The 25492-nt window shown below is 33.7% G+C and overlaps 1 protein-coding gene across 1 annotated transcript; it reads right to left on the reverse strand.

Moving 5' to 3' along the window:
• Positions 1-182: 182 nt before the first annotated feature.
• Positions 183-22456, reverse strand: LOC111447558 (ABC transporter D family member 1-like). Its single transcript, XM_023086792.1, has 27 exons — positions 22273-22456; positions 22058-22168; positions 20277-20396; positions 19334-19613; positions 16999-17223; positions 15016-15213; positions 14418-14872; positions 14083-14212; positions 13929-14007; positions 13323-13561; positions 12872-13176; positions 12686-12785; positions 12416-12574; positions 11863-11962; positions 11674-11782; positions 9474-9564; positions 8121-8245; positions 6668-6817; positions 6508-6580; positions 4945-5125; positions 4713-4871; positions 3250-3399; positions 2936-3169; positions 1510-1664; positions 1358-1410; positions 1189-1267; positions 183-1001 (listed from the first exon to the last, which is right to left on the reverse strand). The coding sequence occupies exons 3-27, from the start codon at positions 20336-20338 to the stop codon at positions 915-917; spliced, it is 3978 nt and encodes a 1325-aa protein (XP_022942560.1). The 5' UTR covers positions 20339-20396; positions 22058-22168; positions 22273-22456; the 3' UTR covers positions 183-914.
• Between the last annotated feature and the right edge of the window lie 3036 nt (positions 22457-25492).

The following is a 25492-nucleotide window of genomic DNA, read 5'->3' on the forward strand; positions in this document are numbered from 1 at the left end:
ACACACACAAAAGTGTTCAAGACTCCAGGGCATAAGACAAACCGAATCTCCATTTTGTAACTCAGACACAAACATGCCATTTCTTCCGAAGGAACAAAAGAATGCCTCCACATTCGTCCTAAAAGGTAATTCATCAAACACTGTCGGGGCAGAGGATAACAACATCCACAGAAGACATGAAGAAAGGAACTGAAATTTATGTCATTAAAAGAAAAACGAGTTGAATAAAGAAAATAAAAGAAAAAGGAAAGCCAATGCTAAAGTGAATGAAGGTTTCACTTTTACCATCGTAGATTGCTTTGAGGGCTACTAGTACAAAAAATTCTGGCAACTCCGGGTTATTGTTGCATTGCATACTTCAAAGAAAAACCCGAAGTTCACACGATCTCCAACTGCGCTAGAGCTCTCTTCACAAGTCATTTGTGCAAAACATTACGACATGAGGGATATAGAAGTTGTTCTTGGCCGAAAAACTCCTATCTAGGGGCCACAAGGAACTATTCAATAATCATTGAAAACACTTGAAATATTGATCACTTCCCGTTTTATTCAGTGGGGATCATAAAAATATGATAATCCATCCGATCTTACAAGCTAATTGAATTAAATGAAAAATCATGTACAAATAATTTCCCTATCCTAAAGACCTATGACCTGCTTGCGTGCTCAGATCTTATTACCTGCTATCATAACAGTTCAGTGAAAGATATAAATAAATGGCTTCTTCCCTTTTCATCTCCTGAGCTACATATGATACACCATTTGTATGATATTATTTATAGAGGACCCTCTTAGTCCAATATAAATATCTATACAGAAGAGAGCCATTTTTTTTCTCCAATAATGGTACTCCACAAAGAGGCTGTCATGATGAAATAATCCAAGTAAATTCAGTTGGACTACTACTGCATACCTTACTGCTCAATTGAACGAAGCTCCCAGTTACCTTCTCCATCAATGAGTCGTAGCTCTAATGAATGGAATGGTATTAGAGCAGGTCTCTGGAAAAAAATACGAGAAGGAAACAGTAAGAGGAACTCTCAAAATACCACTCCTGAGAGCAATGGTCAGCCTTGAACATCGCCAAAGGAAACGAACTTGAGTAGAACATTATATTTAAGTGCTGAACTGAATAGAGATATTTTAGTATTTCTGTTCGTGGTATATTTGTCATGGAAGAGCACTAACCTGTGATGAAGTAACCACTGTTATGCCCAAGCTCTTTGCAACCTTGTATAGGTGCTCTTCAACATCTACACTAGTAGCACTGGATAAACATAGACGTAATTAGTTATGATTATGTAACGTAAAACATATGCAGACTTGATTAGGGAGAAATTAAAGTTGGCCAACGTACTTGGTGCACTCATCAAGGATGCCAAACTTTGGATTGTGGAAAAACAAGCGTGCCTTTAATTGAAACATAATATAAATTTAATTAAGAGATCCGTATGCAAGTTCTTACAAGATAGTTAAGCTCACAGATGAAATAAATTAAGAGCCGCTCACCATTCCCAACCTCTGCTGCTCCCCAAGGGAAAGAATGTCTTCCCAATTCAAATTTGCATCCCAACCACCTTCCTCCCTTTCCAAAAGATAATTTAACCGAACATGCTGTAATATAGTTCCCAAATGCACATCCAGATTATCCACAGACGTTCCACCTGAATGACAGATGATTAAGATTGAATGGAATCGGCAATACATAAGATTGTCAACTACTTCTTGAGCCCAAAGGGGGTCATAATTAAATAGAAATGGCATATTTCTGAACATTAAAATTCAACTCTTTTCCAGTGATTTTTTTGGCACTCTTTGCAAATATTTTCCAAACTACGAACTTCAGTTCATCCGCACCCATTTTAGAGCCATCACTCAATGAAATTAATTTCCTGAAATAGTTTTTTGAACAGTCATAAGCACATTAAGTACATGTCTTATGCTTACACATGCACTTGTGAACACATGTTATGGACACTTAAACCCATATGCCTGGTCTTTTATTCAATATTTCACTTATTTTTATCCTAAAAAGTTGATCAACATAAAGAAACATAGGTGATGAGTAATAAATCTTGAGAGTAGAAGTATCAAACCTAATCTTTTGAAGCATACGAGTGCCTTAAACTAATTGATTTTAAATTCTTTTCCTTATATTTACTGAATCATTAGAAAATTGTTGATTTAATTTTGGATTTATTCTTCTCGAACATATTGCTAATTGCACCATTAGGAATGTGATTAGTTTCTTGAAATAAATATTTACTAAGAAGTAAATATATTTAACAAACTGATATACTAACAACCATGTGACCTACTTTATAAAACATGACCTGTCATCATATTTGTACCTTATACACGTATATAATCTTGTCTGCTCTTTTGGGTAAAGGCCTCCATTACAGACAACAAACTTAATTACATCCCAAATGTCTTGCAGCTTCTCCTTATCCTTTTTTTAAGAGATAAACTAGTATTTCATTGGTATATGAAACATATATATATAGGCTTCCCCGTATCCTTAAAACTTGTACTCTCGTCCTTTCAAACTGTCCACACTTTCGAGTGATAATTACTTAATAGTGAGTCTAGCTCTCTTACATCTTCATGATGACTAAATGCGCTAAAATTTTTCAGAAAAAGACCAATTAGTACATGTACCATTATACATAGTCCTTATATCTCTCCCTTAAATCCACTGAATTTTTTAAAATTTGAAACTTTATTCAAATGTCCAAGCATCTGAGACATCTAATAAGTGTCTTGACACAAGCCTCGCATAAGTTCAATATAAACAGTTACCCAAGCAAAGTATTTCACTCTTAGTAGATGAGTATACTATAGGATTCAAATATGAGATACTAATGCACAATAAAGTAATACTATAGAACTTGAACTCTTTAAAAAGCAGAGTGAAAATGTGCAAGAAATTTACCTTCAGCATACAATTTTGATGCCTTCATTTTTGCTTCCGCACGAGATAGTGGATATATTATTTGATCCCTCAGTGTTCCAAGGCACGTATAGGGGCGCTGAGGAACATAAAAAATACCCGAACCCCATTGATCTTCCTTGATATTTTGGGATGGTTTAGTGAGTTTCCCACTTGCAATTGGCCAAAGACCTCTAAGAACTCTGAAAACTGAGCTTTTTCCACTCCCATTTGGACCTTAAAAATTTGGGAAGATTGTGAGACAAAAATAACAGATTAAGAACAAGACCAAAAAGGGGGAAAAAAACTTTACTAACCAGTAACCAGCAGGCTTTTCTCCGGTAAAATGTCACAGGTCAGCTTCTTGGCTAACATCTTCTGTGCTGGGGTAATGATATCCACCTTGGAGAATGAAATAACATCTTCGGAGTGAAAGTCCCTCTTATTGGTCGTTGATCCTCTAGTAACTGCAATTTTTCCAGTAATAAATACAAGAACAGAATTAAGTTTTCACTGGTGGAAGTAGCAATGCCCAGTTTTTAATTACTAAGAGTACTACGAACTACACAGAAATTCATATTCCGCCAGACTGTTCTCAATGATTACTAAAATGTAGCATGTGGCCAAAATATAAAAAATTTGGATGACGAAATCAGTATGTAAACCCTTATTAAATTTACAAAAGATTAATTAAAGAATTGGCGTTCACAAAATTTTTATCACAATAGATTAGTTATAGTAAGAACAATGTGATATCCTTGAATTCTCGAATATAGGTCAGTTTTGCAACGTATATGATAAGAAATAGGTTGTTGTGATCTGAACATGAAAGAGGAGGCTGGTTGCAGAGAAGCTGATAAATTGTTGGAAGCTCGCATAAGAATTAGCTCCAAAGCCTGGTTTCCAAAGAAAGAATGATATGTAGGCAAATAAAATTCTTTCATTGCTAACGTTTTTCATGTGAGGAGGGCAACTTAATTACTGATGATAAGATAGCTATCATTAACATACACCTAGAATTAGTTAAGTGGTTTAATTAACTATCAACTAGCTCACTCAATTTTTATAAAACTTATTTAAATGTTAGGGACAAGGGACTCGCATCTTAATAACAGTATGATATTGTCCACTTTAGACATGAGCACTCATGATTTACTTGTGTCTCATATTTTTCTGAAATTTATTAGAATGTTTTTTTATAGAAAAAAAAACAGTGAATATATTCATATCAACAAAAGAGAGAGGGCCTACGCCTGGAGTAGAGGGAAACCCCTCCCAAAACAAACTAACATGATAAGAGCCTTCCAATCACTTATAATCATCAAAGGTCTGTAGTCACAAATGGATTTGAAAGGTAAAAGAGGCCCACCAAGAAGCCAATTTCTTTACGAAATTCCAAAAAGAATCAAAATGAAGAGACTTATCTTGAAAAGATCTATCATTTGAATGTAGAAACTTGTTAGAATGTAAAAACTCAAAATGAATTAAATTTCCTACTGTTTAACTGCATAAACCAAAATGGATCACAGGCACTAGTCACAAGGAGCGAAAAAAACATAAATACGATGAATGGAACAATATTTACCTTATCCAACAAAAATTACTTCAATTGCTTACTTTAAAATCTTTCAATTGGTCACCAGTTACTTTATCACAAAACTTGCCACCAAAGGGCATTATATGGCATTTAACATAAAAACATTCTTGGCATAAATAACATAACTAATCAGAATATCAAAACATTGGCAATCTAACTGAAGATGAGGTAAGAAAATTTTACCAGAATGTGCAGCATCTAAGAGCTCTTCGAGCTCAGATATTCGATTGATACCACCAGAGAGCTCAAAAAACTTTCTGTGTAATTGAAGAATGTCGCCAAAAGCTAAAAAGCTTTGTGATACAACAGATGCCAAAAATCGTAGTGCATGTGCCAGCTCACCTGAGAAATTTTATGGTGAGAGAAAGGAAGTGTTTTTATTCCTACAATTAAATTCTAGGTGACAGTCAGCTACCTTGAGTGGAAGTCATGGCTCGGTCACCTTGATGATCCAGAGCATATAACAAGCTCAAACCCCAAGTCACATTGTGAGGCAATTGCTTCGTGATAAAATCATCTAGAATACCGAAGAGCCATTTCTTCTTTAAATTCAACAATGAATGGTCCACAAGCTTCTCAAATCTTGACTCAATCATCTGCTCATTAACACGAAAAACAAATTTTATTGCTGACTGAGATTCATTGTGATTAGAGTAGCGATGTAAGAACTCATTCTATTAAGGGATGAGTCACAAAATAATAGAGAAAGTCAGAAAGGATCCTACTGATACATTTAGTTGTGAATCGATCCTACTGATACATTTAGTTGTGAATGGTTCGATAGCAAGAGCATACAAGATGAGCATGCACAAATATATATAGAATAAACATATATACCGAGTCAACTTACCAATGAAAAGACCAAAACGTAAAACAAAATAAAGACAAAATAGAAACCGTGCCTGAAGTTAGTAACATATTAGCTACATTTTTATCCCAATATTCTTGCATAACAAAGAAAAATAAGGAAAACCCGCTTTAAACCAAAAGAATTAAATTATATGTTGTAGGTTCAACAGAACAAGGTGCAAAAATTTCATGTCTTTTGGTTTTCAAAGATGTTGGAGCTCTTTCCCTTTCTAACATAGCCAAATAATTTCCTTGTATTGCTCACATGACAAGTTGGTTTGCATTCATCTTTCTGTCTATAAACTCTGTAACAAAGATGGTTTCCAATCTATGATGCTTGACTGTCACGTCCTACTTCTATGCTCCCAAGTTCTTAGGCACTGGTAGCCTAAAACATGCCATTGTTTTTGGTTACATTCAAACATAGTGTCATTTTACAGTTTTTAAGAAATATAACAGGCCATCATAATTTCTAAATCCTCCTTGGAATTTCGTTTTTGCTTTCGAAGGTGATCATTTACTCAGGACAACAAACTAACATAATAGAATTTTTTTCTCCCAAGCAGCACAACAAAGTCGGGAAAACTTGTGGAACATCGAACATTCCAGTTTTTCTGATTTAAAATTTTGGTAAGCCTTGCTATAAATGTAAACAAAAATGGCAGCATCAGGAATTTATTTTTAGAGGAAAAAATTTAAAAAGAAAGCCATGTTTCAATAATTATTCTCGAAATTATTATTTCTCGTATTCTTCTTGAACGTTCTCACAAAGGACCTGCTTTTTAGAATATAGAAATTGCTATTTCTTTCAAAACTATAAATGTGTGAATAATGGTCTCAATATGCACAATAACTTTTGTTGTTAAAAGTCATTCAATCATAATTATTATTTGAAAACAGAAGAAAACTATATTCAAATGAGTTCTGATAATAAAAACAAAAACCAGTTCTCAAAATAGATTTCCAAAATAGCCCATATTTTTATTTTCCCCTTACAACTCCATCACTCCATAAAAGCTAACCAGAAAGTGTTCTAGGAACTCCTCCAGCTTCTTTTTGTAATTTCATTGCCTTCAATAAAATAGCTTCTAACATTTAAACAACAGGATGAAGAGTTCAGAAAACTTACGGCTTTTTCTCGAGAACCACCGCCAAAGAAAGCAATAGACTCCGCATGAGTACGGAGTCTTTCATGCATAAACCTGATTTATTCATGATCTTGTGAGTCATCCTCAATGTGCAGCATACATTGCAAATTAAAAAAATAAAAATAAAAATAAATTATTTACCTAAAGGTTCCCTCAAGTTTCTGTTCTTGACTAGTTAGTTCACCAAAATCAGGAGCAGCCATCCTTAGAAAACCAAGGCCCAGCAACATATAAGCATACAAAATGGCGACTCCTCTCCTACCTGTCAACATCTTCATTCTCCAAGTGAACCTTGAAACATGGCAGCAGAAACAGAAAAAAAATTAATTTACACAACAGGGAAGAAAATAACACAGCTTATTATTTACTAAGAACCTTACTGTTGAAAGATTAAAATAGGCCTAGACAACCTCAGCCTAACCTTTATCGTTACTATTTGATTCGGCAGTACATGTGTAATTTTTTCCATTATATGAACATCATGTTTCTTACTATTCCAGTATCAAACTTCATAGTATGAGAGAAATTTCAGTCAACGATGCTTAGGCATTAAGCAGCTGTAATCACATAATTGTGGTTGCTGGGATGATACTCACTATCATCAGACATACCCTCAATGGAAAAATTGCCTACAATGGTCTCAATCTTTCGTGATATTCATATGTGGTGAAAGAAGACTGGCTTCCAGACTATAAAAGACAAAAGTCTACTAACCCAAAGTATATTGCCATGGAAAGCTAAAAATATATATAGTAATGTTTTTGTGTACAGGAAGCACTACGAGACACCCTTTTTAGCTAGAAAATTCCTCAAAATCATTTGAAGTTAACGGCAAACTCCATGATATTTGGGAGGAAAAGTGACCGTCACTCATTTTAGCCTACTCATTCTGGTGTTGGTAGCAACTTGACAAATATGGAATAAAAATTGAGTGTTTCTCTGATCCTAATAGTACTCGACACAAGAATATTGTGGAGAATAATAGTTTCAAATTCCTTCATAGCCTCAAAAATGGCAAGGTCTGGAGGCTAAGAAACAAAAAGAGGAAATGGTAGATAACAATCTCCAAGGTTCTTATGCAAAGGTTGTACTGATTTGTATTAAGGAAGAAGCTTGTATTCCTTATCTGAATTCTTTCATTCATATTCAACCCCTAAACTTAACGACCATGAGAAGAACTTAAGAGACTTTGAGAAACTAGATTGAATCCTGGCAGTGGCCACTTGTTAGGATACGTAGATTGACACCATCTAATCCAAATATTAAAATCCTAAGAGCTTCTTACATCTATATGTTGTAGGGTTAGGTGATTATCTTGTGAGTAGGTCCTTAAAGCTAGTTTAAACACTCGTGGAAACAATAAAATATATATATATATATATATATATATATATTAAAAGCTCAATAAAAATGGATTGTGACAACCAAGCTACTATCTGTGAAGGACCTTGTTCAGCTTGACAATACAAACACATTGAGATAGACTTCACACTTTCAAGGAAAATATTTTACGGAAGAAAAAAAAAACCATCACATTCCCACCCATCTTTAAATTGTTGACATTGTTACCAAAGGACTTCTCAACTTCACATACCATAGAATATCAACAGATGGCTTCACCATCCCAGTTACTAGCCCAGACAGGTCAGTTGTCAACTTCTCGAGATCATTGGTTAACCTCTGATCTGCATCAATGCTTTTACTTGACATATAAAAGACCTACAAGACGCAATAGAATTCACGGGGTCAAACTTTTAGTAGCCTAACTAAAACATTAATGTGCAGCAACTGAAACAAGCTCTTCGACATTGCTTTATTATTATTATTATTTTAACCATAAACAACTTCTAGGAGTAAATGTTCGAAAGATACAAACTCCAAAGGGAGTGAAAAAGAAGAAAAAAAAAAAAGATAAATACAACCAAATAAAGATTAGCCATGAAAAGAAATAACTATTTAAAGAACCAAAAACTTTTTCAAATACTTCGCCTAAAAGACTTAGAAATCTTGCAAATGAATCATGAAACTATGAATAAAGCCACCACCAAACAATAAAAGCCAATAGCTACTTTAAATCTTCTAAAGAAAACCAAGAAATGGCCACCAACCAACGAAAATAACCTTTTAAAACCCATCATAAAGCAATCTCGAAAAATTCTTCAGCTTCGCAAGAACTATTAACCCATTGCAAGAAAACAAAACAAACTTTGTAAAGCTAAACCATGATGTGGTTTCCTTCTTGAACCAAAGGAGGAATTTCACGATTCTCAAGACCACAAGCTCTATCCAAGGAGAAAATTTGGCTGAGGTGAATATGGAATAGCAGCCTTCATGTCACAATCCCAAAATAATAAGTCAAAACTTCTAGAAAAGAATTTTCAAGAACATCAACCTCCATATTGAACTCCATTGGTTGAATGGTTGATTCCACACTACTCAAACTTACCTCAGAGTCAACCCCAGAGTGAATAACTCCTCCTGTTAAACCTATAACTGAATCCAAAAGAGTGAAGACGAAATGGTTGTTGAGAGGTAAGATAAGTGAAGGGGAAGGTGGCAAGGCAGCAAGGCAGCATTTTGATTGGAGAGTGTTAAAAGTCTTGTACATCTTTCTTCAATTGATTCATAATTAAAGAATTTTCCTCCAAGCAAGGATGGCAAGAAGAAATGCCCCTTTTACGAAAAATACAAAGGACGGGCTGGAATATGACAATTCTTCCCTCTTCTGACACTTGAAGGCTTGCAAATCTCAAAATCCATAAGGGAGATTTCTATTAGAGGCTAGGGATTCTCAATATATGAGGGATACGCTTTGGAAAAAGAATTTTTTATGTATTCCACACTTTGAAACTCTGAACACACCTTTTCATGCTTCTTGATTGAATTAACACTTTTTCACAACTAGAGAATTTGTTCTGGGTGGAAAAACCCCTAATAACCCATGTACCTTGTAAAATGCATTGTTCTTCATATAGTTTTTCAGCAAATGCTTCGTCATCCGAATCCTCCAACCAAGTGCTAGCCTTGCGGTGAAGTGCCTGTTATTTAACAGTATATCAGTGTCTAAATTTGAATTAAATAAATAAAACTGAGACATTTTTCTTTAGATAAGAAACTAGAAACGAAATTTAATGAAAGGAAAGTAAAACATATAAGAGTTGTCATTTTGTAGGTAAAAAAGATACAACAAAGTTCGGCAACGATAGAATATGTTCAAAAAATTGGAAAAAGAGCTTCACAAAGCCCTTAAAATGAGCCGTGGTAGGCTGTAAACAACAGGTTTGGGCATGATAAACAGATACCCACCAACTTTAAAAGTAATATAATATCAATAATATTAGTGTGTAATCATGTAAATATCCTAATCATAGAATCTAAAAACGTTTATTTGGTGTCCCTTAAGGGACGGGAATCTACAAATGACAATTGTTGTTATTGTTAGCAAACTTGCTCACTCGCTAACAAACTCGCTTGATCGTACAGACTACTTGGTCAAGTATTTTATTTAGAGTTAAAAGTTGAATTTTGGGGAGAAAAATAAAATAATTGTATTTGTTCTCTATAAGAACTAAATACTTGATTTTCTTGTATAGAAGAAAGGTCATCTACCAATAAGAAAAAATCTTATAAATATGAATGATAATATACGCACAACACACAAAAAAAAGTTGGAAAAACAGCTTTAAGACATTCAAGGGGTGTTCTAAAATTCAAAACTTTACTAGTCATCCGATTTGTCAAATAGGTAGTTGTGAGTACACCTTCCCCTGTAAGCTTAAGCTTAGGAAAAAGAATAGAAAACATTATGCGTCCGCCACCTCAAGTAAATGCCTATTTTTCCATTCAGCAATTGCATTTTGTTGAGTATCTCGACAAGTAGACTAATGTCAATATTTTTATCTTTTAAAAAATTACTCCGATATGCATTGAAATATTAGATTCTAATTAGTGTAAAATGCTGATATTAGTTTGGAGTTCTAATCATATCATAAAAATGTTTGAAAAGATCTTTTGCCTCAGATTTATTTGTCATCAAGTAATCGCAAGATAGACGTGTGTGCTCATCAAGAAAAGTAACAAACACTATGAGTCAAAATGTTAGAAGCCAAACATAACTATGAATTGAGTAAAATGGTTTGGAGGCTATGCATGGTTTTAGTAAATATTTGGATTCATGGCTTTTCGCAAAATGCAACTTTCACAGTTAACTGAAGAGAAATCAACATCTTTTACCAAATTTGGAAGAAAATGTTTGAGATAGAGAAAACTTGAATGACCCGCCAAAGCATGAACAGAAAGAGAATCAATACTACTAAAACCTTGAGTTATTTTTATAAATAAAAGAACTTTTGTTGAAGTAGTAAAGACCATTCAAGCATCCTAGCTCCCAATTTCCTTCCCTGAGTCACGATGTTGAAGATATGATAAGACTCAAAGGATGTGACACAACAATTAGAATCTCCATAAAGTTCGCCAACAGATAAGAGATTACAGGCTAATTCAAGAACATGAAGAACAGACTGGGAAGGAAGTGCACCCGTCAATCTAATGGCTCTTTTTCTTGCAATAGAAGAGAAACTACCATTTGCAATTCTTTTTTTCCTATAAGAAATAAAATATGAATGTAAAAGATGAGATGAACTGGTCAGGTGGTCACTTGGAAGCGAAGATACCATAGAAAGTAGAGTTGTCATTTCAGGGTGATCCTTGGGTCCCTAAGATTATGACAATGACGGCTGGGTTTCTAAAGGTCAAAGTTCTCTCCCTGCTCTAGTACCGAATTGAATTTTGAGAAGAAAATAAGTGTGTACAAGGTTGAAGAATGACCATCTACCAATAAGGAAAACATCACACAGACACATTATACACGAAAATATAAAGGATATCCACAAAGTGTAACACAAACTAAGTATATAGGTATGCCGCCTTAGCATGTAAATATTTTACATGGAAAGGTAATAAACATTGGATAAAAGAAAATTGAAAGAGCTTTCCGCGATGCCAAACAAATAAGAACATCTGATGGCTTTCAGTCTGTGTTATGGCTATCTCTATAAAGAAAATTAGCAGATAAAAGAGATGAAGATCTTTCTTCGAAGAATTTCATTACAAGACTTAAGATTTTATTGCGTAATCTAAGAAATTACCTTAGAGAAGGAGCAATAATTGCATTAGCTGCACTTTGTAGGACACTAACTCCAATCAACCGAATAAAGGATGCCTTATCCTGCTCCAAAACGTACTTTACAGTGGTTCCTGTGGAAATTGATTCTCCTCCGATGAAATGGAAAATTTTATAAAATAACCCATGTTTCAGCAATGACACAATAATTTACCATTCAAGGAGGCAATGCGATCTGATATCCATGTTCTAGATAAAACAAGAAAACCAACTGCCAGCAGCTGTGCTCCCTGTTTATCAAATAATGTGGGCACCTGTAGTAAAAGTAGATCAATGATGAGTAATGCTCATAAATGACGAGAAAGAATATTTAACGGCCTTTAATCTCTCATTTAGAACGGAAAAACTTGGAGCCTATTCTGCTCTTAATGGTATCTAGTCTGTTTTTTCCTTCCGTCCTTTTTAAATCTATTTCCCATTTAAGTTTACATTTTCGAATATATTCTTGATGCAGTGAGCATTGAACTAATCCAATATTTGTATATATATATATATTAGTAGTCCAAGTACTTTTCCGTAGTGAGCTTGTTGATTTACTGTTTTGATAGACATCTGAGTACACTTGTTAGTTAATTTCAGGTTTAGTATAGTTACTAGTTGGTCACTTGGCAGCCTATATAAATGGCAGTTCCGTATAGTTACTAGTTGGTCAGTTGGCAGCCTGTATAAATGGCAGTTCCGTAAGTTCAACATTATGAGAGACTAACCAGTATTTTGATCATTGCAGCTATTCTCAGGGGCAATATTCTAGGAGTTCCTTGAAGTTGAGGAACGATAGGAAAAGTAGCAATACTATCTGCAGGAGGGGAGGTTGATATCAACCTTGGATTGTATAATCCTGCATCTGACTTAGAGAAACTAGATGCCTAAACAACAACCAAAAAGAAAAGGAAGAATCGTGAGTTCTTCCAATACAGCAATATTATCTGGAGAAGACATTATGAACCAATGGAATACAGTTCTGACAACTTTTCAACCTTCTGAAGACTGGAAAATGCTTGCTGGACTACAACTGCATCACTTTGACGGTCTGTCTTGGGTCTCATGGAATTGATCCCTCCTTGTGGAACCTCCTGCCTGGATTATCTAGGAAGTAAATGAATAAATATCTGTGTTTTTCACATTAAACAAATAGTTGACAGTACTATCTGCTGAAATCTAACCGTTTATAATGAACACTCCAACCTCCTTCACCATCCAAGGATAGTACCACATCATGGAATGCAACTAAGGCTGGGCGGTGCGAGATTGTTATGCATGATGTTCCCATATCTCTAACTTTAGAGCAAAACCGTTCTTCCATATCAGTTGTGACAGCACTTGTGCATTCATCAAGAATTGCAAACTTAGGCTTATGATAAAATAATCTGGCCATTCCCAACCTTTGCTGCTCTCCAAGAGATAGTTCCTCACCCCAGTTTACCTCTTTTTCAGGAGGGTAACGGTCCAGCAAATATTCAAGGTCAACCTTTACAGTAAGCAACAGAATTCCAGCATTCAATGCCAAAAGTAGTGTGGTGATCACTAAAGTCAAAGATTAAAAATACAAAAGAAATACCATAAAAAGAAGCTAACATTTTATTTTCAAAACAACCCAAAAAAAAAAGAACTAACATTTTTTAATAATTCTGTCATTCCAGCATGCGTGAGTGGTTCAACTTCTTGATCTGCAGTTAATGGGTAAATTAACTGGTCCCTCAGGGTGCCAACAGCAGTATATGGTCTCTGAGGAACGTAGAAGATTTCCTTATTAAGATCAGAGCCAACCCCAGGTTTAACAATATGTCCAGAAATCAGAGGCCAAAGACCACCTAGAACTCGAAAAAGTGAACTCTTTCCACTGCCATTTGGACCTTCAGCACAAAATAACAAGTTTCAGTATTTCAAACAACATCAGCAGCAGAGTGTTAGAAAATGTTTGGCATCTGGTTTATTTTAGGAACATAGTAGCGATAAAGCATCCATAGCTATTAAAAATTAATGTTAAACAAATATCTGCTCACTGAGATTCATAAGCTATTAGAATAAAAGCAATGAGTACTGAAAGGATTATTCTTCTTTTTCCTCCAAAAAAGAAAGTTGCAGAAGATTCTGCCTTCTCCTAAAACAAACGAACGAGCCACTGAAACTGTAATTTAAAGAGGCGAGGAGGCAGACAATGCATATTAAATTGATAAATAATCAACAATAAGCAAGATGACTATTGGTTGGAAAGAGTACCTGTAATTAGTAGGTTAGATCCTGGTTCAACCTTAAGAGTCAGGTCATCCACCAAGACGTTACCACTGGGAGTGACAACCTGGTGGCAAATTCAATTTTAAGATGGAATGAGCGGTACCTATATTTGGAATTAATCTCAGCTAATTCATCATACCTTAACTCCAGAAAACTGGATATAATCTGCTTCACTGAAGAAATTCATACTCTCAGTTGCTGGCTGAGAAGATTCAATGCTCAACTCTCTGGATACAATCATCAGCTCATGAATCCGTTTAGCATAACCACTGCAATAAAGAAGACGAAAGAGAATGAAACCAAATAAATAACTTGAGATGTGGATTAACTTGCTCCTAATAACAAATATTTCTTTCATCCATACATCCACCACCGTGCTATCCAAAGGCTGTTTCATATTTAGGCAAACAAATACTTCATCAACTAAGAACAGAAGTACAGTATCTAACAAAACAATATATTGCTAAATAATACCTGAGACGATTGAGACGTCTTGAACTAATAGATAGAGTGCCAAGAGACTGAAATAATGAGATTATAACACTAGTATGGTATCTAAGGTTGCTCAACATCTCTGCTCGCCCTAAAGTTGAAGAGTCTGGTCTGAGATTACCAGAAAAGAAAGGCTCAATAATCAAAATAACAGCAAAAGTGGCACCAAAATACTTTACTAGGAAGTCCTGAATCATGCCAAACCACCATTGTTGATGAAGAACAATTTTCAAGTGCTCAACGAGAGTATTAAACTTGTGCAGAATATGAAATTCTTCTCTTCTTTCTCCACCATAAAAGGCTATGCTTTCAGAATGCGTTCTTAAACGAGATTGAAATTGTCGATACTCTCCTTCAAACTGTTGTTCTTTAGACATTAGTTTCCCAAAAGGAGGAGAAAATTTTCGAATCAAAGTTCCAGATGCTGCTACATAGCCCTGTAAAGTAGCATCTCTTTCAGCTTAACTTCTTAAGTTCAAATTTTTAAACTAAAATCTAGAAAATATCTACAATCTCACATGTCAAATGAAAGGCATTACCAACCAACATTGAAACAAGAAAATTCAACTGGAGAGATTACCAAAATCCATAGGACATATTTTGGGCTGGCATAAGAACAAAGGCGCCATGTATAAAGCAGACCATCAACAACTGCTATTAAATCATCCTGTACAAGCTCACTCAATTCTGAGCAAAACCTAGGTATATCACTTGCAATACGCTGTTCAGGATTGGTCACTCGACCATCAACATGAGATATTTTGTAGTATGACATATTCTGAAATACAAAAGAAAAGAAGAAGAATTGGTAATTAGCTCGGAACCATAATAGACGGCTGATTGGAATCTAGATCTTATAGGATTTCATCACGTGAAATTGGCAGGTATTGAAAACTACATTCCTAGTATTACAACCCCAGATAATATGAGAACAATCAGTCCTTTTTGCATCTCCATTGGCCCCCTAGTAATTTCATTTGTATCAATGAAATTTTCCTATCTAAAAAATGGAATGAGAAACAGTTAGTTGAGGTTAGATCAAATGCTAAAGCAGAATTTAGAACTCTAGCCTAAAGGACTTGTGAATTTTGTAAGGTTTTTATCATATTACATGAACTGAAGTTGGCAAAGGTAATCTAATGAAGCTTTATTGTGATATCAAGGCAGTAATTAATATTGCTCGTAATGCCCGCGCAATATGATAGAGCTAAAAATGTATATATTAACTGACATGTTTATCTCACAACCAATTAGGCATATTTTCCTACTAAAGGAACGTTAATGGGTGATACTTCCGGTAATTTATTGGAATTTAGGAATTGATTAATTATCTTTATTTTTGTATGTATAAATTAACCGACATTTTTATTTCACGAGTAATTAGCATATGCTCCTACTAAAGGAATGTTAATGGGTGATACTTTTCATAATATACATAGCAGGTTATTGGAATTTTGGAATTAATTATTTATCTAGATTTTTGTTTACTCTCTTTTGTAGTTAAATGTTGACTTAAACTAATCTATGGGGTTCAAATTAGAGATCATGAATTGGGTTTCTAGTTACTATTAACTCTTCAATTTTTGTATATAATAGTCGACACTTGTGAAGCAAAATCAATATCACAATAAGAAATAGTGTATTTTCTTCGAATGTAGCATTAGCTAGGATAAGACGTGGTTCTATTCCTATTAGTAGTCATGACTTAGGTGCCATTAGTTTACTACTATTTTTTTGCTGGCTGTTTGTCAATGTTAAGACCATGAACCTACCATTATGTTATATTTTCCATTTTCGGACAAAGCCGGCCTGGATTTGCAACTGGTTTCACCCAACATGGGACTATGTTTGCATCCTCAGCTGTCAGGTAGTTCATTTTTTTCGGGTTTATAATTAGCTTGCAATTACTTTATCTGGTTCAGCTACTTTATAATTAGTTCCTCAATAGAAATGAGAAAGATCTTCAATCTCCATTTCTCCAAAGTCACCAGCGTCACTCCCTCTTGAATTATCCTCGATTCTCACACAGTTGTCTGTTTGCACCACTCTACACCTCCTCACCAAGGAATCCCAGGGCACCATGCCTACTTCCCCATATTCTTTCATCTTCGACTCCAACCAGTTCAAACTGGCCTGTCCTTATCAAATGGGAAAAAAAAAAATTGCAAGATATGGAAAAAGTTCAAATTGGTTTGTCCTTATCCTATTGCTGTATGAGATAGGCATTTGACATTATTATGCATTTTCCACTCGGTAGAATTCCAACCCCAAAGAGTTTTTAATTATAAACTTTTCCTAATAGACTATGTGGAGGGTGTTTTTATGATCTCTTTTGCTCATGTGAAGATTAAACCACCAAACATCCGATCCCTTCTTTGAGTCTTCTTTTACTTAAAAAAACTGAGGAAGTAAAAAAAAAATCCCCCTTCATCAAAAGCTACAAAAAAAATATACTAATGTAGAATGACATTAAAAAAATATGCAGAACAGTATAATAAATCTACGGAAGTTAATACAAAGAGTAATAATTTGATCAATATCAACAAACTGTATCCAAAAGTACCTCAAAATAGTGAGTGTGAATGAGTCGTGTTAATATCTTCCTGAAATGCAGACTTAAGATCCCAGTCACGTATTTCGAAGTAGAGTGAAGAGTTGAGAGAAGGAAACATAAAAACAGGTTCTCTGAAATCAAACGTAGAAACAATGGAACACGTCGAAGAAATGCTGCACGGAAAAGAAATCCTTGTACTTTTGCTAGTCTATTGCTCAGAGCAGTTCGTAATACCTGCATAGATGGTAACAAGCATGAACACATAAAACCACCAAAAGGAGTGTTTCCAACAGATATTATACAGATCAGTCATCACAAAGAAATATATTATTTCTTTCTTTTTCATTTTTTCTCTTTTTTCTCCTTTTTTCCTTTTTCTTTTTTTCTTTTTTTGTGTGTGTGGTAAGAAAACGGGGACTTATGGTTTTTCTGGAATTCTATGTACACTCACCACATTTATTTCCACTTGTTTACTCTTCTTTCCATACTAACAAAGAAAGTAATCTTAATTCATCTCTCATATCAAGGGGTTCCCTTCAATTACCCATGAATCTTATAATTCCATCTACTTTTCTTTTCTCAACAAAAGACAAACTTTTCATTGATATATGAAAGTAAGAAAAAAATTTCAAAGATACGAACTCCCAAAGGGAAGAAACAAAAAACATATTTCCCGAAGGAAAACCAAAAATAAAAGGATTAAGAGAGCCTGAAAAGAAACCAAACAAAATAAAGGAACCTAAGAACAGCCAACAGACAACAAACACTGCAAAACTGGAAGATAAAAACACCAAATACTCTTAGAGAACTTTCAAACCAAGCAGAAACTCTAATGAGAAGCTCCTCAAACCACTGAAGCTTCAAACAGAAACCATACAAACTAGCTTGAAACATCACATCAGAAAGGAAAGAAAAGCAGGATTGACCAAGGCAAAAGGCATGAATACCACAAAGCCAAAGAATAAAACAGACAACCAAAAGCTCTATCAATGCCAAACTCGACTCCAAAGAAAACCACAAGAAGAAGCAACTTCACCCAATAACTGAAAACCTATAAGCAAAACAAACAACAACAACCACTTCAGCCCAGCCAAAGACAAATGCACTCCAACGAGAAAAGAACAAACCAAAGGCCAAAAGCCCAACCTCAAGAAATAATCTCATAGGTTTCATTGCCACAATCCTTTAGAAAAGAAGAAAAAATTTCTTCTCATCTTGTGTTGACGAGAGGGGGAGAAGACTCATCTGACGGCTTCTTTAAGGGTGAATTAAGTTCTTGAAGAATAGAACAAAAGGCCTTGTTAGATACCTTTTTGTGCCCATGAACAATTGGAAAATTGAACTCAAAGTCATCACTACTCACTACTAAACCTGCACACAGAATCCCTACCTATGATCTCTTAATACCTTGAAACATACAACCTTAATTTGTGACTCTTCTTAATGCCTTCAAGATGGCATACCAACCATCATGGAAAAACAACTTGGTAATCATATTGGTATATACCCAATCAATAGTCGACTATAAAGAGCCCCTTTCTTCCCTTTTCACCCAAGTTCGCCCTCTCAGTAACCAAGTAATAATAACTGGCTGAGCAAAAGATCTCCCCTCCCCCTACCTCCCCAAACCAAAAGCTTTGGTCCTACTACATTTGAGGTTACTCTCGTAAAATTCCTTTTGTTCCTTTCTCCCAGAGGCTAGATCTTCTCTTCAAGGATATCCACCAGTACCAGAAGCCATTCAACAGCTACAAAGGTGTTCCAAGGAGGACAAATTGAATTCTTCCAAATGAATTATCATAAAAGAGAGTAAAATTAAGATTCCATTGCCTTGTCTATGTATCAAACAAATTGACTACTCTCCCCTCCTTTTCAATAGAGATTTATTAAAGTTCGGAGGAAATGGATTTAAGAGGTCTGTTATCAACTGAACCATGATTCCAAAAGCTTGTATTCTCCTATCGCCGACCTCTATGTTAAATGGTTGGCACAAAATTTTCTACAAAGAATAACCAACATCCAGGATTAATATGATCTTATTCTCACAGGATTAGCAGTGAACCCACCATCATGATCCAAACCATATTTGCTCAACATAATGCAACCTAAAACATTGATTTCACTGAAAGGTATCTGAGTTATCTTTTTTTACATGTAAGTGAAAGAGTGAGAAAAAAGAGATGAAATATTTAGTTTGCACTCAATGGTTTATCAGAATACAGGTTACATAAGTTTGCTATCAGTAACTTTAAGAAGAATTTACCAAAGAAAATAAAAGAAATTGAAGAAGAAAGATTGACAATTGTGATCACATCACATGTGAATATATATAACTTGCGCTTACCACTATACCCAGTAAAGATAAAAGATCCCCAGCACCCTTTTTGTCCATCTTAGACAAAAGAATAGCGGCAAGTGCATGAAGTGACCTCAGCCCATCGCTCTTCTGTGTGCTTTTCTTTATCTTACTACCTTCGGCTGCCAAATTTATAGACCTCTCTTCGTTACTATCAAGCCCATTGTAATGGTCAAAAGAGGAAGACTTTTTTTTACGGCACCGCGATTGCAAATATACAGCAGTCCCACCAACAAGAACAACGCCAGTGGCAAATAGCAAAGTTTTCCTATCAATAAGTAACGAGATGGTTTTGGTGCATATAAAATGATAGATACATTATGAGAAGAGAAGTGGATCTTGATTAAAGAGTCCAAACATCAAAAGACATATAACAAGATCATAAAAATTTCTAACCTAAAGGGTAATGTAAGCTTGCCTAGTTTGCAACTAGATTATTAAATAATCTCAATACGGAGAAGCAAATACATAGACTGCCTTAAACTTCGTCAACATATTAAAATTTGATTACTGCGGAAATTAAAAGGCATACTACAGAAATTCCAGCAAGCATTCTATGTTTTTGACACCAAAAATTTCCTGGTATCAACAAAGTATATTCCCATTCATATAGTTCACATTCACCTCCAGATGCAGGGTCGTAAATAAAATGATAATTTGAAATTTAGGTCTTCATATCTATGCTTTTTAGTTGAAATAGTGGAACTTTTAGGCATACAGTTGAACAAACACTTTCAATAAAATAAAATTGCAGACAGTTTAAGAAACAAACTCCAAGCAAATAAATCTTCTTTCTTCTGTAGCTAGAGAACAGACAAATACCATACATGAGAGCATAAGAGAACAGAACCTATCGAAGAATCAAAATAATGAAATCAACTTAGGTGCAAAAGAGATTCACAAGACAGAGACGCAGTGACACCAGAGATACCTCCTTGAAGCAAGAATATTGTCACGATGTTTGGTTAAATGCAACAGCTGAAGAGATGGCATCTTTGAAAATCAACCTTCCTCCACTGAGGGACTGTCAACAATGAGAATACCTTCTGACCTAAAGAATAAGAAGACAATTCAAATTAATCGATAAACGATATCCATAAAATGAATTTGAAAGAATCTTGACCTTTTTTCTAATATTAAATAGATGATTATCTTGATAAAGTGAAACTGTAGCCCGAGAGAGAGATCCCCACAAGACAAAAGTGTTAAAAAAGGAGCTTTGGTTGACCATGATACGTACGAGGTTAAAAGACAAAAAAAAAACACAAGGAATTGTCTTTCAAAGAGATACTTGAAAGAGAGAAATGAGAAGTGCAAAGTTTAGGTAATTTACTATATACAAATGACCATTTGTCGAAGAAAATGTAAGGGAGTGATCTTTTTTAGGGGGTAATCATCCACCATTGGCCCATACCTCAACTAATCACAGAGAATAACTACTTGACCCTGTAAGATTTAGGGTTAGGAAACTTATAGAGTATTATGTCCTAACTAATTTGGCTATTGCGATTGAACCCATGAATTTATAGACATTACAATTGAAGTTTGCCTCTTTAAACACTGAATTAATCTCTGGTGGTTAAGTGTTACAGACAATCTCATGGGACGTTTTTCTTTCCTCTTTTTTATATGAAATGAGCAATAGTTCCCGATACATGCAAAAGCCGTTTGAAGGGAGTGAGAGCATGGAGAAAGATGGATCGCAGATAAACATGGTAAGTTTCATAATACAAAGATAAGTCAAAGGAAATAAGCTAAATCATTTACATTCTCTAGTTTTTCCTACTGTTCCTCTCTATTATTTTCCTTTTTCTTCTTCTTCTTCTTCTTCCTTCTTTCTTCTTCTTTTTTCCCCCCTTTTGTTGGAGGGAGTGGGGGGGATCAGTGTCGTATGGGAGGCACTGTGTACAACAATTGTACCTTTTAATTTAAATCCAACATAAAGACTAAAACGGTAGTAAGGCCAGATGTTGTAAGGGACTAGCAATTGAGAAGATGTTTCACTATTACAAATGCTACTTAAGTCGACGTATCAGAGTGATTTTGACCCATTCACATGTTGAATTAGGCTTTCCCTTTAACTAATGAGCTCAGCACACGGACTAAAAACTTCTCAGAAGAACAAAAAGATAAGAACGTCATTTCAACGAGAATTGCCTACTGCAATACCAGCTAAAATTTATAATGGCGTCAAACACCGAAGATTAATAACAGAGGAAAACCTTAAATTCATAATAACGAAAGGAAAATCTAAAATTCATAACCCTAACTCCTACCATTATAATTCCCTCCTCCATTCACAATATGAATATTCCAGATACCCAATCCATAGAGTAGCAGATAAGTCCTTAGGAACACAAACACGTTTCAAAATTACACCGCGAAACGCTTACAGCTAACTAGGTCTCCCATAATCTTAATTTGAATTTCACCATGTATGAGATTCATTTATTGTACCTTTGGCCAAAAACTACAGTTAAACTTCGATAATGTAATCACTAGTTTTAGCTGTTTAGCAAATGCTACTCGACCCCATGACAAACTCAAACTCTCTATCTATATCAGCCCTCTCCACATCTAAAAGTATAACCAAAAAAAGGAAAAAGGAAAATTCTCCAATAGCCTTCGAGTCTAAATGCCTAATATATACACAGATACATAAACACGCACGTATATATGACATCAAATCGAAGGAAGCTGTAGTGACCTTACCAAAATTTCAGGTATCTCAAGCAAGTTAGCAGTAGGCGATTTGTTTTCCCAGGTTTGGAGGAAGTCGTCGTAATCCAGAGCTTAGCTGCTTATTCCGGTACTTATTAGCTTCTGCATCGACAGTTAGATATCATCTTCATCCGCCATTTCATTCTAATGAAGTTGCCGCCATTTTTGCCACAGAATTATTGATTCGTAAATGCTAAAACCCTTACCGTAATGAATTCAGCTAGTTCGATTTGCTCAAGTCCCGTTTCGCAGAAGCATCCTCCTCTCCATTCAAACTGGATTTTGACGCCTGCGAAAGTCATATAAATACTTTATAATAATATTGCGATAATCGATCTTTATGTGAGTTGGAAAATAATCGTTGCCAATGAAATTTAAGATGATTTTTCTTGTAAAAGGAAAATAGAACGATATTTTTTGTATGATATCGTTTAAAATAACAAAGGTTTCATCCAATTTTAAACGAATAAACTTAGGTGGGTCAGATATTATTAAAATTGAAATAATTCGAGTTAAACATTATCTTTTATAATTAAATTAATTATTAGCGTTTGAATATTATTATTTATATTTCATTATCCTTCTTTAATTAATGCAAATGCCATATTATCTCACAAAGATATCAATTCAACTTTTGAGACTGAAGCTTCAATTGGATCCTGAGAAATCGTTGTATATCTATCTTCTAATTTGATTCGAATTTAAATCACGTTCATTATCAAATTAAGATTTTTTTTTATCTCATTCATAATCAAATATAATATTCAATCTTCGAACTTATTTTTATTCAAATCAAATTAAATATTTTATCAAGATTTTTCAAAAAATATATATATATTAAGATTCATATTTAAGATAGTTCCGCCACAAAATATGAATCACAACAAAATTCCTTTCATTTTGTTAATTTAGATATTAACCTTCTTTTAATTTATAAATTTTTTATACAAATTTAAATAAATAAAAATAATTTTTAATTTTGTACCATGTATTTTAAATCCATACCATAGTGAGCATATGAAATCACACGAATAACATAACTTCAATAATTTTACAAAGGCATAATGATAGTAGGATTAGGATATTCACGCCCTCTGAACCGGACGTCCTCTCATCCGGCTCTCTGCAGGAGAATCTCCACTCACCTCGACTCTAGTAGTCACTAGACTCACTATAGTAGTCCGTCCGACTGCTTTTGCTAAAATCATTCATTTGAATTCTTCCGTGCTCCAGCAATTATCATCTAATTAAATATAAATCAATTTATTTAAATACTAAAGCATACACAAATGCAACTTAAATAACATTATTGATGTAGATTGACTTAGCTTAAGAAAAAGATAATCACAACATCCTTCTGAATAAATGGTAACAATAGTCAGCAATCTTAGTAATATATATAATTGTTTTGTCGCTAAGATGTACACAGAAAAATACACTTTTTTTTACCCATAGTTAGATTTATGACATTTTCTACGACTTAATGTCTCTATATTGTATATTATAAAAATAAATAATAATTAAAAATCCAAGTAATACTAAAAAAAGATTCCCTACAAATTTTAAAAAATTGAAGGCTTAAGCGGTGCAAAGAAGGAATAATCCGACACGTCAAGGTCGCAGAATGGGCACGAGCATCTCTATCCTTCGCCGCTTTCCACCACCACATATTATCTTTTACTCCCAGAAAAATAAATCTTTTTCAGCCATTATTACAGATTTTTATAATAAATAGATTTTTACTGAATTTTTTTAAAATTAAATAACTAAATAACTTCTCGAATTTCATTAAATGACACGTTTCAATTACTAATCAAATATCCGAATAATTAAATTTGTTACACATCACACTTATTTATGATAAATCTATATTTTTTCATGTCTTTTTTATTATTATTGGATAACATTTGCTTAGGTATCTTTTTATTAAATTATTTGATCCTATCCAATCAGCATTATTTGATCCTATCTTTTTATTAAATTACTTTAATATAAATATCATATTTATCATTTAATAAATTAATTGGTATTTATATTTTTTTTATTAATTATAAAAATTTGTATCTCAAACAGTTGAAAGTATACAAATAAAAAAACAATTAAACCTAAAGTTTAGGTATGGGTGAAATAACAATATTTTTGTTGAAATTATATCCAAATTCAGACCGCAATCACCTGTAACTGGGCCTGGGTGTGAATCTCATCTACGATAATTGGGCTACGACATTATTAAAATTATCGATTATTGTTTAATTCAAGTTTAAAATAATTTTCAACCTAAAGGGTTGGAAAGTGAGGAAATTAAGAAAATGACACAGCGTGATAAATTTAAACTTTTGGATGTCCCACATAAATTTATATTTCATAGTATGAAAGTGCATTTTATTCCTCCCATTTAATGATATTTCTAACAAAGTTTAGTCTCTGTTTTTTAAATATATGCACGACCTTTCCCTACTATTTTCCTACCAAATAAATTTTATACTCACTAAATGAACCTTATACTTACCAATAATTCGATCGAACGATTAACTTCAAAATATTTAATTGAATGTTATTAAACAATAAAAATATATATACTATTTTTGCTTAGTCCACCCTAATATTATAGCACTCTTAATTTATTGAAAATTACATAGTATGATCTTAAACCCACCAACATTAAATTACAACTTAAAATGTTCTAATATTATAATATGTTTTTAAATTTTTAAATTTTTAATTTTTAATAACGCTTTAATATATTTTAATTTTATATAAAATTAAATTTTATGGTCTAATATAACCTTCAACTCTCATAAAAATAATCGCAACTCAATTTAATATTTTCAGTATGTTTACACGTTTAAATTTGACTAAATACGAAGTTGGAAATATAATAATATTTTTTGTTGACTCTTTTTCATTACTTGAAAGTTCAAAAACAATAATTTGGAAACGTGGTAAACCAAAAACAAATCAATTCAAACCTATCACTATCTTCGAAATGTATTTTGAAGACCATAATGTAATCAAACGTAAATAAGACTATTATTTATTATAAGAGTCATATTAAAAGTCCAAACCTAACTCCAAAACATCCAAATTAAATTGCATTTGATTATGGCTATATGCAAATTACGTGAGAATACCTCTCAAACCAATATGTAATTAATGTTTATATTTCTTTTTTAAATTTCACTCTCAATATTTTAAAATTTGTATTTAACATCAAATTTTTAGAACTAAAAAAGAAAGTGATTTTTTTTATTATTATTATTTTTCTTTTGAGAAAGAGGAGTTTCGAATCTCCTCCCACCTTCATTTTACAAAGAATTTTAATTTCAAAATAATAATTTAATGATTTTAACAAATAAAATTAAACAAAAAAAAATGGCCTTGCAGTTGAATTGCAATGATAGGAGAAATAACCATCAAAATTTAAGA

This window comes from Cucurbita moschata, unplaced genomic scaffold (genome assembly GCF_002738365.1).
Source record: "Cucurbita moschata cultivar Rifu unplaced genomic scaffold, Cmos_1.0 Cmo_Scf00009, whole genome shotgun sequence".
Classification (NCBI taxonomy): Eukaryota; Viridiplantae; Streptophyta; class Magnoliopsida; order Cucurbitales; family Cucurbitaceae; genus Cucurbita; species Cucurbita moschata.